This window comes from Dromiciops gliroides, chromosome 6 (genome assembly GCF_019393635.1).
Source record: "Dromiciops gliroides isolate mDroGli1 chromosome 6, mDroGli1.pri, whole genome shotgun sequence".
In the NCBI taxonomy this organism is placed as follows: Eukaryota; Metazoa; Chordata; class Mammalia; order Microbiotheria; family Microbiotheriidae; genus Dromiciops; species Dromiciops gliroides.
The window spans coordinates 8,634,693-8,648,413 of NC_057866.1; the positions used below are offsets into that span (position 1 = coordinate 8,634,693).

Sequence of the window (13,721 nt, forward strand, 5' to 3'; positions counted from 1 at the left end):
GACCTCCTGAGCCAGAATTTGGAAAGGGGAGAAGGAATACGCTTTCATCCTGGCCTCTTTCCCTTAAGTCCTGGGATTTCTCTGCTTGCTTCACTTTGAATATTACGATGAACCATCTAATTATTAGCTTGATTGGGAGCCCTATAGAAGTAAAATGGAAACAAGAGGAAATTATGCAGTCTTACAAGCAACTAGACAGCCCTGAGCATCTGAGCTTTGATTTTCTAATAGTCTCATTTGAATACTTGTCTACCAGTCAAAATTGTACATACAAACGAACACATTTCAAATGTGTCAAATATATGTGTGTCTGTCTGTATATACAAGTGTAATTAATGTGCATGTGTATATGTAGATATGATGCAGATCTAAGCCTCCTCTCCAATTTAGTCCCAGCTTCTTGGGGGCACCCAGAAGTTGGCTCATAGATTTAGAGCTAAAAGGGACCTTAGAAGTAATTTAGGTGGATAGAGCACCGGCCCTGGAGTCAGGAGGACCTGAGTTCAAATCCGGCCTCAGACGTTTGACACTTACTAGCTGTGTGACCCTGGGCAAGTCACCTAACCCCCATTGCCTCACTAAAAAAAAAAAAATTTGGAGCTCAAAACTATAAGTAAAAATGTTTAAAAAAAAAAAAAGAAGTAATTTAGTCGGGGCAGCTAGATGGCGCAGTAGATAGAGCACTGGCCCTGGAGTCAGGAGTACCTGAGTTCAAATCTGGCCTCAGACACTTAACACTTACTAGCTGTGTGACCCTGGGCAAGTCACTTAACCCCAATTGCCTCACTAAAAAAAAAAAAAGTAATTTAGTCCAAACCTCCTCACTTGACAGATAAGGAAACTGAGGCTGAGAGAGGTCATTTGACCTTTCCAAAGTCACCCAGGTAGGAAGCAGCAGAGCTGGCATTGTGCACGCTCTGTCATGCCCCCTTCCTAAGTGATGTGCCCAGGGTCTCACCATTGGTTTGTGTCAGAGGTGGGGACTCAAGCCCCTTCTCCAGCTCTCCAAGTTGCTTTCTGAGGTAGCCTCCTATATTCCTGTGGAGATAGAGATGTATGTGTATGCATGCATGTGTTTATATAAGTACATGTACACATACATATCCCATATGTGTGTCCTCATGCATATGCTCATACAACATACATGTTGGGGGGACAGAAGTTGTGATTGTTTTGATGCAGTCACATAAGAGATTTGGTGAGAAAACCCCCTCTTTCAATATACAGTGGAATGACTAACTGTCCTGCAGCGGGGAACCTTCGAAAGCTGCCAATCTTGTCCCAGCTTCATTTGTCTTCTGGCCAACATTCAGGGCAGCTAGGAGGCACAGTGGGTAGAGCACTGGGAAGCAGGAAGACCCGAGTTCAGATGTAGCCTCAGACACTAGCAGTGTGATCCTAGGCAAGATACTTAACCTAACCCTGGTTTGCCTTAGTTTCCTCATCTGTAAAATGGCAACCCCCTCCAGTATCTGTACCAAGAAAACCCCAAACAGAGTCACAAAGCGTCAAACATGATTGAACAAAAAAATTGCATTCATACCCCAGTTTATGGGACATTTTACCACAGTCCAGTGAGGCAGGATGAACATTTGTGTGGGGGAGGGGCAGGAGGTAGAGGGTTGATTTCACTGGTATAGGGAAGCCTCTGTGTAGAAACTCCCTTCACCAATGCAGACTGCTAACTGCTCTGCAACTTATATTCTTGTTTTTTTGTTTGTTTGTGGGGGGAAATTGGGGTTAAGTGACTTGCCCAGGGTCACACAGCTAGTAAGTATTAAGTGTCTGAGGCCGGATTTGAACTCAGGTACTCCTGACTCCAGGTCTGGTGCTCTATCCACTGCACCACCTAGCTGCCCCACAACTTATATTCTTAATGTAAGCACTGCTGTGCCCATTTTACACATGAGCAAACTGAGGCTTAGAAGAGTGAGGATCACATAGCTATTCTGTATTCTGACCCAGAAGTCATCCTCACCTCTCCCTCGACCCCATGGCTAATATTCTTTCCACTGCATTATGCTGTCTGAGTGGAGGGTGGAGCTGGCCACCAGCTTATCTACCAGGGAAAAATTGTCTTGGCTTCAGCAATTCTGGAAGTCTATCTTTGGAGTCCCAGGGAGCCCCTCCCCCACCCCCGCATGGAGAGGTGACCCTCACTGACAAAAACACAGACTCTTGAAGTTATCCCCTCATCATGACACAGACCCAGGGTATTATTTCCTTAACCACAACCTGATAGAAATGCCACCAAGATGCTAATGCATTGTAAAGGGTGCTTCTGGTCTTGTTCCCTTTGCCAGCTCTGAAAATGCGGCACATCCAATATCTTAGACTAATTTTAGTCCAACCAATATTAAGTGGTCTTGAAAATACATTTTATTTGGGACTATGCCGGGTGGGCAATCAAACTGTACATACCATTTGACCCATAAATACCACTACAAGGTCTGTATCCCAAGAGATCATAAAAAGGGAAAAGGCCTATTTGGACACAGATATTTATAGCTTCTCTTTTTGTGGTGGCAAAGAACTGGAAATTGAGGGGATGCCCATCCATTGGAGAATGACAGCACAAATTGTGGTATAGTGTTGTTATGGAATACTATTGTGTTGTAAGAAATGAGGAGGAGGCAGATTTCAGGAAAAACCTGGAAAGATTTACATGAACTGATGCAAGGGAAGTGAGCAGAACCAGAGCATTGTACATGGTAAGAGCAACATTTTGAGATGATCAACTATGAATGACTTAGCTCTTCTCAGCAATGCAATGATCCAAGACAATGCCAAAGGACTCATAATGGAAAATCTATCTGCCTCCAGAGAAAGAACTGATGGGACTCTGAATGCAGATCAAAGCAGATTAGTTTCACTTTATCTTTTTGGTGTTGTTTTTTTCCTTTTGGTCTATTTCTTCTTTCCCAACATGACTAATATAGAAATACATTTTATATGGTTATAGATATATAACCAATATCAAATTGCTTATTGTTTTGGGGAGGAGAGAGGGGAAGAAGGGAGGTAGAGAATTTGGAACTCAAAATCTGTTCAAAAATGAATGTTGGGGGGGCAGCTAGATGGCGCAGTGGTTAAGGCACCGGCCCTGGATTCAGGAGTACCTGAGTTCAAATCCGGCCTCAGACACTTGACACTTACTAGCTGTGTGACTCTGGGCAAGTCACTTAACCCCCATTGCCTAAAAAAAAAAAAAAAAAAAAAAAAATGTTGGTAGGGGCAGCTAGGTGGCGCAGTGGATAGAGCACTGGCCCTGGAGTCAGGAATACCTGAGTTCAAATCCAGTCTCAGACACTTAACACTTACTAGCTGTGTGACCCTAGGCAAATCACTTAACCCCAACTGCCTCACCAAAAAAGAAAAGAAAAGAAAAAAAAAAGAATGTTGGCAAAACAAACAGGGGGCAGCTAGGTGGTACAGTGGATAGAGCACTGGCCCTGGATTCAGGAGGACCTGAGTTCAAATCCGGTCTCAGACACTTAACACTTACTAGCTGTGTGACCCTGGGCAAGTCACTTAACCCCAATTGCCTCACAAAAAAAAAAAAAAGAATGCTGGGGGCAGCTAGGTGGCACAGTGGATAAAGCACCGGCCCTGGATTCAGGAAGACCTGAGTTAAATCTGGCCTCAGACACTTGACACTTACTGTGCGACCCTGGGCAAGTCTCTTAACCCTCATTGCCCTGCAAAAAAAAAAAAAGTTGTCTTTACATGTAATTGGAAAAATAAAATACTATTTTTTGCTTTAAAAGAAAATATATTTTACAATGATAGACAAAATGTACCTGAAAACTTTTTTGGTCTAGACAAGTAATTTCATCTTTGTGGTGACATCTTTTGTCTGAAAACTTCCTCCATCTCAGTAATTAGCTGGGATTCCCCAGTCTTAAAAGTTGTCTGGGGACACTGAGTTCATTGTCACAAGTAGGACTTCCCTGTTCTCAGGACATTGCCTGTTTTTAGAGCATTTCTAGGCTTGATATCTGGGCCAAAGGATCCTAGATTTAGGAATAAAAGGGACTCATCCAAGTTCTCCTCTTACAGACAGGAGGCTGAGACTGGGAGGGGTGGTAGCCATAGGTCCCAAGGTGACACCTTCGAAAGGTGTTGAACAAAAGTCAGCATTCCCTCCACTGCCCACGTGGGAGGGAAGGTACTTCAGGGGCCACCCAGTCCAACCCCCTCATTTTACGTGGAATACTTAGGCCCACACAGATAGTCTTACCTATAGGCATGGCCAACAGATGGGAAAGATGGATAAGCTCTGCAGTCTGACCGGCCTCTGAGGAGAGGGAGAGAGCCCAGGGCTGGGCCTGTGCCACTAACACCTGAGCTGGGGGCCAAGGGTGCCCCTTCCTCATCTTACCTAGTCAGATCTTGGTAGCCTAAGATAGGACAGATTCTGACTAAGCTCCCTTTACCGATCTTAAAGGGAGGGTGACTTTATGCTTCTGTTTACCAGCTTCCTACCAAAGGGTGGTTACATAAAAACATTACAACTAGTGAACGTGGAGCAAAGCCATTTATCTAAGCAGAACAGGCAGCAGAAATCGGGGCGGTTCTAGAGATTAGAATCCACCAAAGAACACACAAGTGTGAAAGATCTTAACTCAAACCGGGAGAGGGAAGAATCACCGTGGAGGGGGTGGGGTGGGTCTGCTTTTTAGAAAGTCTCTCAAATTTCTAGCAGGTCCAGGGACACAAAGGGGTCAGCTTCTCTCCCGTGTCTGTCATTTAGAAGTCTGTTTCTCCCCCCACCCCCCAATTCTCTGTCCAAACACCTTTTTCCCAGGAGTGTCTGGAAGCAACCTAGTAAGTCCCTGGTGCCAGCCTTTCCTGAGCCCCGCCTCCATTCCCCTCTGCCCTCTGCCCTCTGCTTGGCACCACGTTCTCACATACCCCTCACCGATTTTCTGGCTGTGAAGTGGATGAAACGCCCACCTCCAACCTTCCCCTTACAAGGGGCTAGGGTGGGGGGGGACTGAACCTCTTTTCCCAAACTCCAAATCAGTCAATAAGCATTTAAGCGCTTGTGCCAGAAGCGGTGCTAAACTCCAGGGATACAAAAGAAGGGCGAGAGGATCGGGAAACTCCCTGTCTAATGGGGGAAATGACAGGCAAACAACCTTGTACCAACGAGACCCGGATGGAATAAACGAGCTAACCAACAGAAGACGCCAGATGGTAGCAAGTTAAGTAGACAGGGAGAGGAGGGGAAGAGGAGGAGGTAGGTGCCGATTGTCTGGAGCCTCCAAAGGGAGGGGGAGATACGGGGTGACAGCTACTGAGGTAGAGTTAGAAGGTCGGAAAGAAGAAAGGGGAGCTCGAGTCTGGATGGGTTGGAGGACACCGACTGTCACTCACTAAGGACCAGAAAACCCCTAAATCCTTCCACAGAAGTGGGCCGGCGACCTCGCTGAATCTTAGATGAAACAGTCCGACGGCAGCTCTTCAGGAGGCTCAGTCACATCCTTCCAAGCCTGCAGCTCGTCTGGGACGTGACTCGCCAAGCAGCGAGACTTCTACACGGTCCCTGCAGGACATTCTTCTTGGTTACTGTGGAGAGAGAGAGAGAGAGCTGGCCTTGGAGTTCTACATCAGTCACACAGTGGCTGTGAGATCCTGGGCAAGTCGGTCAGAAAGCAAGGATGTGCCGGGCACTGCCAAACCCTGGGAATACAAGGAAAGGCAAAACACAGTCCCAGCCCTTCAGGACGTCCCAGTCTAATGGGGGAGACAATCTGCGCCCGACTAGGTATAGACATATACATGCAGGATAAACAGGAGATAATTGACAGAGTGCTTGCTTAACCCCTCAGTGCTGTAAGAATAATAACACTTAAATGGCTACCTCAGCTTATATTATCACGTTTGATCTTCATAACAACTCTGTAAGATGAGGTGTCATGATTGTCCCCATTTTAGAGATGAGGAAACTGAGACAGGGTGATTTGCCTAAAATCACACAGCTGGCAAACATCTGAGGTAGGATTTGACTCCTTAGCTGCTCTACGCAGCAACTCTCCAAGATTCTATCAGTTTCAAAGAAGGTGCTGGCTCGCACTGGTACAAATAGAATTACAACAGTTCCAGAAACTATCCCTACTGGGTTCTCTATTTAACCTCAGCAGGGAGGAGGAGGGGGAGGGCAGTGCCTGGGGTTCTGAAGTCAGGCCTGCAGGACCCGCCCCGCCCCACGTGCGCTTATAAACAGGCTAGGGCGCAGGCGCGGCCCGGCCTCCACGCCCATTGGTCAGCCCAGTCCTCCGCCCCCTCTAGGGAGCTCTGGGAGGAAGCCCCACTAGTAGCCGACTGTTCCTCCAGAGCAGTCGAGAGCTGGGCTCAGCGGCGTACTCGACTCGGACCCAGACCCTCGTCTGGCCATGGAGGCCTGGCTTCTGTTCCTCCTGATGCTGTCGCCGCTGCTCCCCGGAGGGGAGGGCTGGCGCCTTCCACTGGGCTCAGACCCCGCGCTGGAGGCCCCGGCTCAGTTTGCGATGGAGATTTACAACCGAGGCCGAGATCCTGGGGCAGCCGCAGTACCGCAGAGCGTCCGGGGGCGGAGCCTGAAGGTGAGGGGCGGAGCCTGCGGGTGCTGGGTGTTCGGGGGCGGGGCCTGCGGGTGAGAGGCGGGGCATAGGGGACAGGTTGCCATCCGAAGGCGGAGCTTTGCGGGATGGGGCGGAGCCTGTGGATAAGAGGAGGGGGTTTGGGGGGAAGTTGGCTTCAGGGGCGGGGCCTGATTGGGATGGGGGTGGAGCCTTCTCCAGGCTGGGGGCTGGGGGCTTGCGGTGAGGTGGGAGAGGGCTGATGGGGGGGAGCGGGCTGGGCTTGGGGGGCAGTGGATAAGAGCCCTTCCTGAAGGCCTATTAAGCCCTGTGGAGGCGGATGCCAAAGAGAGACAGCTCCTGCCTTCCAGGAGCTCACAGTCTAAGGCATTGGAGATTCAACTTCTGGGCGGCAGGGGGAAATCCTGAGGGTGCCACAGCCAGTGCGACTGCAGTGCCGAAGGGTCCAGGCAGAGGGCACATGGCTAGCCCCTAGGGCCCTTCAGGCACTGGCAACAATACATGGGCCCTGACCAAGAACTTGGGAAGGGGGAGGGGGAGACGGGGAGAGGGCTTCAGTCTGACCAGGAGGGCTTGTCTAGGGTAGGGGAGTCAAATGCAAATAAAATCAAGGTCACTAAACTGTACCTGAGGATCCCTGTGAACCACATAGTTTTATTTTTTATTTTATTTTATTTTGGGCAGGGCAATGAGGGTTAAGTGACTTGCCCAGGGTCACACAGTTAGTTAAGTGTCAAGTGTCTGAGGCCAGATTTGAACTCAGGGAGTCCTGAATCTAGGGCCAGTGCTTTATCTACTGCGCCACCTAGCTGCCCCCGAACCACATAGTTTTAAAACGTAATGTTACCTGTTGTATTTTTATTTGTCACATTTCCCAATTACATTTTACTTGGGTTTGGCAGTCCTGCCCTATGAGCTGTGGGCATGTGCAGCACATTTGACACCTCTGGACCCGGGCACTGCAAAGTGGGGCCTGGGGGAGCGGAAGGGAGGGAGGAAGGGAGGGGGAAGGCTCCCTGAGGCTTGCTCCTTCTGGGTCCCCAGCACTGGAAGGCTGGCAGGCAGGCAGTCCAGGGTGTGGGACAGGAAGGATTCAGGCTGCCGGTTGGTATCTGTGGATGGGGCCTGAGTGGGGAGGGGGCCATGCAGGGCAGAGGGAGGCCCCAGGGGCTAGGACCTAGCTTCCCAATTCCCCTTCTGATGCCTCCCTCCCTTTGCTCAGATGGCCCATGGGATGCTGTACTCCCTAGAAGTGACATTGCAAGAGCCACCTTGCGGCCCCCCCACAGCCTGCAAGGACTCCCAGTCTTCAGGGACCCTGGTAAGCACTTCAAGACCTAAAGGTCAGACAGGTCTGAGGATGGCTCAGGTCCTGTGACTTCCCTCAGCCTTCATTAGCCCTAAGTCGTCCACAGTGAGGCTGACTCAGCTATTGAGTAAGTGTCATGGGTTAGGGAGCTGAGCGAACCAGCTCGCCCGCCCCCCCCCCCCCCCAAGACACAACCACACCCTGAGTCACACGGGGAGGCCTCCTCCTGGGGAAGTGTGCTGGGCAAGGGGCTGTGGAACTCGGGGATCCAGTTCAAGGCCTCTTTCCCCGAGAGCATTTGGGGGGCACCCCCACCTTTCCCTAGCCCCGAAGACTTGGGACTTGGGCCCTGGCCGCTATTTCTCCACTCCAGGCCAACTGGCTCTTCTTAGGCACTATTGCTGTACAAAGCACAAGCAGGCGATGCCTGCCTTCAAAGAGCTATCAGTCTGCTGGGGCTGTAACACTCACCCAGATTGTTCAGGTCAAAAGCCTTCTCAGACACTCAGCCTCACCGAGACGGGTTTCCTCCGACAGCCCCCACCTCAAGGGCTGGCGTCAGGACCAATGGAGAGCCCAGGATTTAAAGCCCCCTCTGCCAATTACCACCTGGGGGACCTTGGGGAAGGGCCCGGCTTCCCCATCTGCCAGAGGAGGGGGTGGGCTAAGTCCGGTGTCCCCTAATGCATGCCCTATGACCATTTATATGGCACTTGCTGTGTGCTAAGCATTTTACCATTGTCCCATTTGATCCTCACAGCAGCTCTGGGAGGGAGGTGCTGTTATTACCCCCATTTTACAGATGAGGAAACTGAGGCAAACAGGGTGAAGTGACTTGCCCAGGGTCATACAGCTAGGAAGTTCTGCAACCAGATTTGAACTCAGGTCCTCCTAACTCCGGGCCCATGCTCTGGTAGCCTCAAGTAATAAGCATTTACTAAGCACCTACTATGTGCCAGGCCATGGGATGCAGAGATAAAAATGAAACCATCCCTGCCTCAAGGAGATGATGATAAAGATGAAGATGATGTGATGGTACAAGGAGAAGTCAGGGCAAAGAGAAAGTCTGGGGAGGATCATGGGATCCTGGCTCCTGACCTGGAAGGGACCTTAGAGACCCTTCAGTCCAATCCCACCCCCATCTTACACAAGAGGAAACTGAATCTCAGACAGGTGAAGGGACTTGCCTAGGGTCATCCAGCAAGCATCCAAAGCGGGATTTGAACCCAGATCTTCTTGTCTTCAAGTGGGCTGCCTCTCCAGGAAGGGCCCTTGTGTGCCCTTAGCTGCCAGGAAGCCCAGCCCTGACTCTGCTCCCCGCTCCCCAAGCCCAGTTTGATCCCCCCCAACACAGGCTCATTCCTCTGCCTCAGCTTTGTCGCTTTGAAGTCCTGGACCAGAGATGGGCCAAGGAGACGCTGCTGAAGCAGGACTGTGGCCAGCCTGGTGAGAGGAGGGATCCCCGGATCCCTGGGGAGTGCTGGGGTCTCATGGGTGGGGGGCCAGGCCTGGAATTCCTTCAATGGCTGCTCTCTCTTTCACACTGGCTAGGGGCCCCGAGTCTTCCTGGGAGTTCCAGCCATCAGCCTCCCATCACCCCATCACAGGTAAGAACCCAGAGTCGTCCAGGGTGGGGCTCCCTGGCCGTTCCCAGGGCCACCTGCTGAGCTTGCCCGCCAAGCCTCCTCCCCTGCTCAGAGAATCCTTCTGTTTCAGGGTGACTCAGTGCAGCTGATCACACTCTTCAAGGATTTCCTCACCACCTACAACAAGAGCTATGCCAATGCCACAGGTGAGGCCTGCCTGTCTGGGGACCACCCCCCCATCCTCACAGAGCTGGGATGCCTCTGGCGCGCCCTCCCTCCCATCTCTCTGCTCCTTACAGACAAGGAAACTGACACCCAGGCAGGCTAGGTCACTTGCCTAGAGTCAGCCAGGAAGTATGGAGCCATACCAGGCCTGGTGGGTCAGCGCCCGGCTCCAGGCCTTTGGGCCCACATCCCCCAAAGAGGATGTAGCCACGACCCTGCAGGTCAGACCAAGGCCATGCAGTTCTGGATGGTCCAGGCTCCTTTCTACCCCATGACATGGTGTCTGGAGAAGTCAGGGAGTCCTGGGGGCCAAATTCCTCCTGAGGGGATGATCGGGAGTGAGTCACTTAGCCCCTTGAGCCTCAGTTTCTGTAAAATGATGACAGTGAGGGTGACATTTATACCTCGAGTAGCTTCTGGGCAGCTGGTGACACACTGCACAGAGTGCTGGGAAGACCTGAATTCAAATCCAGCCTCAGATGCTATGTGACCTTGGGATAGTCATGGAACTGCCGCCTGCCTCAATTTCCTCATCTGTAAAATTGCTCTCATAGCACTGACCTCCCCTGATTGTGGGATCAAATGAGATCGTATTTGTAAAGCTGGCTGCAGAACTTAAAGGGCCATACAAATGCCCCCGCTGTCATTATTATTGTTGTTGTTCTACCTTGGGTTCAGCGCTGCGTCTCTTCCTGCCCTCTTTCCTCTTTGCTGCTGCTCTACAGCAGTTTCCCCACTGTGGGTCTGAGCCCATCACTCCCCTACTCAGTAAACTTCCTTGGGCTCCCCCAGGGCTCCAGGAGGCCCTCTGTCTGGGCAGTGCTAAGGGCTTTACAAGTGTGACCTCTGGGTGAATGAAAACCCCTCCCAGGCTGGCCTCCCCCTCCCTGGCCCCTCACTGCCAGCCTCACTTTGCCTCTGGTGTCCCATCTCTGCCCCTTTGGCCAGGCTGTGCCCCACACCTTGAGCGCTCTCCTCCCCTTCCTTGCTTCTTCCCTGCCCCCGCCCCTGCCATTCTCCTCCCATAGAAGATAGGGTCCTTGAGGCCAGGGACCCTTTCATTCTGGGCTCTACATTGCCAGTGAGCACCGTGGGCTTGGCACACAGCGATGGCTCTATCAGCCAGTCAGTGAGCGCTGTGTAAGTGAGAGGGCGGCACTAACCAGCAGGAGCGTGTAGGGGCAGAGGCACTGGGAGGGGAGGCCAGAAGGGCAGGTGGAGGCGAGGAAGGAGAACGTTGGGCAGGAGGCGGGGGTTTAGCATGGCACCTGGCGCATAGTAGGTGCTTAATCGATGCCCATCAGTCCCTGAATGAAGGCGCCTGCTCTCTACAAAGCACTGTTCCCAGCTTCTGCCCCCAGTGAGCTTCCCCTCTAAGGGGGAAGCTGCGGCTCCAGGCAGAGGGAGAGGTCCCAGCGTCCTTAGGGGGCAACAGCAAAGCTGACTCTTCCTCAGTGTCCCCACATGCCCGTGTGCATCAGAGTCCGGCTTGGTGACCGTCCCCCCTCCTCCTCCACAGAGACGCAGCGGCGCCTGGGCATCTTTGCCCGGAACCTGGAGCTGGCCCAGAAGATGCAAGAGCTGGACCAGGGCTCTGCTGAGTACGGGGTCACCAAGTTTAGTGACCTCACAGGTACGAGGGTCTGGCAGGGTCAGCTCCATCCCAACCCGGCCCCATTGGGCCCCAGAGCCTGGCCTCTGCCTGGCTCTCCCAGCAGGGGGAGGGCCCCCCGGGAGGGCCCCCCCCTAGAGCTGTCCATTCCCCACAGAGGAGGAGTTCCGGACTTTCTATCTGAACCCCCTGTTGAGCAGCCTTCCAGGCCCCGCTCTGAGACCAGCTCCGCCCCCCAAAGGCCCGGCCCCTGCTGCCTGGGACTGGAGAGATCATGGGGCTGTCACCGAAGTCAAGAACCAGGTGACTGACTGGCCCCCAGGGGCTGGGGAGAGGAGGGGGAGAGCAGTCAGGGGTGAGCGGTTGCAAGCCTTGGGGAGCTTGGGGGAAAGTTTGGGCCCAAGGCAGCTCGTTGCTCCTCCCCCTCTCCCCAGGGCACGTGTGGGTCCTGCTGGGCCTTCTCTGTCACAGGAAACGTGGAAGGGCAGTGGTTTCTCCGCCGCGGGACCCTGCTGGCCCTCTCTGAGCAGGGTAAGGATGGCACAGCTCAAGACCTGGCCCTGGCCCTGCCTCCCCCACTGGGCCCCTCACTCACGACTCCTTTTATCTCTCCCTGCAGAACTGGTGGACTGTGATACCCTGGACCAGGCCTGTGGTGGAGGCCTTCCCTCCAATGCCTACATGGCTATTGAGAGACTGGGTACGGAGAGGCAAGACCTGGGGAAGGAGGGGTTCTGGCTCTGCTCTCCTGGCCTCCCAGCCCCTGCCTCCTCCTCTGGCCTCCTAAGCTCTGCTCTGCTTCCCAAGGTGGGCTGGAGACAGAGAAGGATTACAGTTACGAGGGCCGGAAGGAGCGGTGCAGCTTTTCTCCTGACAAGGCCAGGGTCTACATCAACAGCTCCGTGGATCTGAGCCGCGATGAAGCAGGTAGAGAAGCGAGGCTGTAAGGGAAGTTGTAGGAAGACCACTGGGGGCTACGCCATGTAAATGACCCCCTTTGTTTCCCCTGTCCCAGAGCTCGCAGCCTGGTTGGCCGAGAACGGCCCCATCTCCATCGCTCTCAATGCCTTCGCCATGCAGGTGAGAGAGGGCACGCTGGCTCCTGCCCCCTGCCCACCCTCAAGCCCTCAGGAGGGAACGAGCCCTCCTGCAGCCTCCAACTTCCTCTTCTCTCCCCAGTTCTACCGCCGTGGGGTCTCTCACCCCTTTCGGCCCCTCTGCAGCTCCTGGTTCATTGACCATGCTGTGTTGCTTGTGGGCTACGGCAACCGTAAGTCAGCCAAGGTGCCCTGGGCAGTGGGGAGGGGCAGGGGAATGGCCAGCTCGGGACAGCCCGGGCACTTCCCCGTACTCTGCATTAGCCTCGGCCACTGAGAATCAGACTGTGTTTCTCAGGCCCTCTGTCCGAATGACCTGCCTGGCTGAGGGTGTCTCATGACAGACAAATGGCTGCTTTAAGATCTTTCTCTTGGGATAGCACCCCATATCATGAAATGCGATCTCCTAGTGACCCACAGGGGCTTCTGGGAGCCCATCTTGGCTCTCTGAGCTCGAGCTGGTTTCTGTTCCCCAGGTTCCGGCATCCCCTTCTGGGCCATCAAGAACAGCTGGGGCCCTGAGTGGGGTGAGCAGGTGAGTTGGTACTGTCTCCCCCCCCCTCCCCTCAGCCCCACCCTCCCTTCTCTCACTCAAGCTCTTTCTCCCTCCCGCTTCCTCACAGGGTTATTATTACTTATATCGAGGGGCCCGGGCCTGTGGGGTGAACGCCATGGCCAGCTCTGCCGTTGTGGACTAGAGAGCCTGCTCCCGGCCAGAATGGGTAACAGCAGCGCCCCCTCTGGGCAGGGCAGGGGCTCAGCAGCTGCCCAGCTTGGCTTGTGACCTCAGATCCCCTAGACTAGCCTAGGCTAGTGTGGTTCATCCCTGTTGGTGTAGGTGCCCTCAGCCCTGACAGGGCTGCCCCCACCCCCATGCCCAGGGCTGTCTGGGGGCAAGGTAGCTTGGTGTGGGGGAGGGAGACCAGGGGTTGAGGGCCCAGCACCAGCCAAGAGCAGCTGGGGGCCCAGATGGAGCAGGAGGGACAGGAGGTCAGAGGGCAATAGAAGAGCCCAGAGGAACAGGGGTCCCCTCAAGTGAGGCAGGACCCGGGGATCTGCTTAAGGAGTTCAGGGGTTGCTGCGTGACTCAGACTTGAAGCCCAGTCCTGTCATATTCCCTGCTACTGCCGATAAGACCCTCCTCTGAACCTCAGTTTCCCTCTCTGTATGATGGTGTGAATTCTCCTTTCTCCCCTGGCTGAGACGAAAACCGTGTCTGTTATACCTGAAGGCTCATGCCTGACCACCCTCTAGCACCAATAAAGATAGGCCCCCCCATGTCTGGGTGTGATGTTCCCGTCTTCAGGG

At 53.4% G+C, this 13,721-nt stretch overlaps 1 protein-coding gene across 1 annotated transcript; it reads left to right on the forward strand.

Annotated features, from left to right (window-relative positions):
• The first annotated feature begins 6,268 nt into the window (after positions 1-6,268).
• CTSF (cathepsin F) lies at positions 6,269-13,691 on the forward strand. Its single transcript, XM_043972931.1, has 14 exons — positions 6,269-6,587; positions 7,807-7,905; positions 9,267-9,339; positions 9,445-9,500; positions 9,610-9,685; positions 11,224-11,337; positions 11,474-11,619; positions 11,751-11,847; positions 11,936-12,016; positions 12,124-12,243; positions 12,332-12,396; positions 12,496-12,586; positions 12,890-12,948; positions 13,037-13,691. The coding sequence occupies exons 1-14, from the start codon at positions 6,399-6,401 to the stop codon at positions 13,109-13,111; spliced, it is 1,341 nt and encodes a 446-aa protein (XP_043828866.1). The 5' UTR covers positions 6,269-6,398; the 3' UTR covers positions 13,112-13,691.
• Positions 13,692-13,721: the final 30 nt, after the last annotated feature.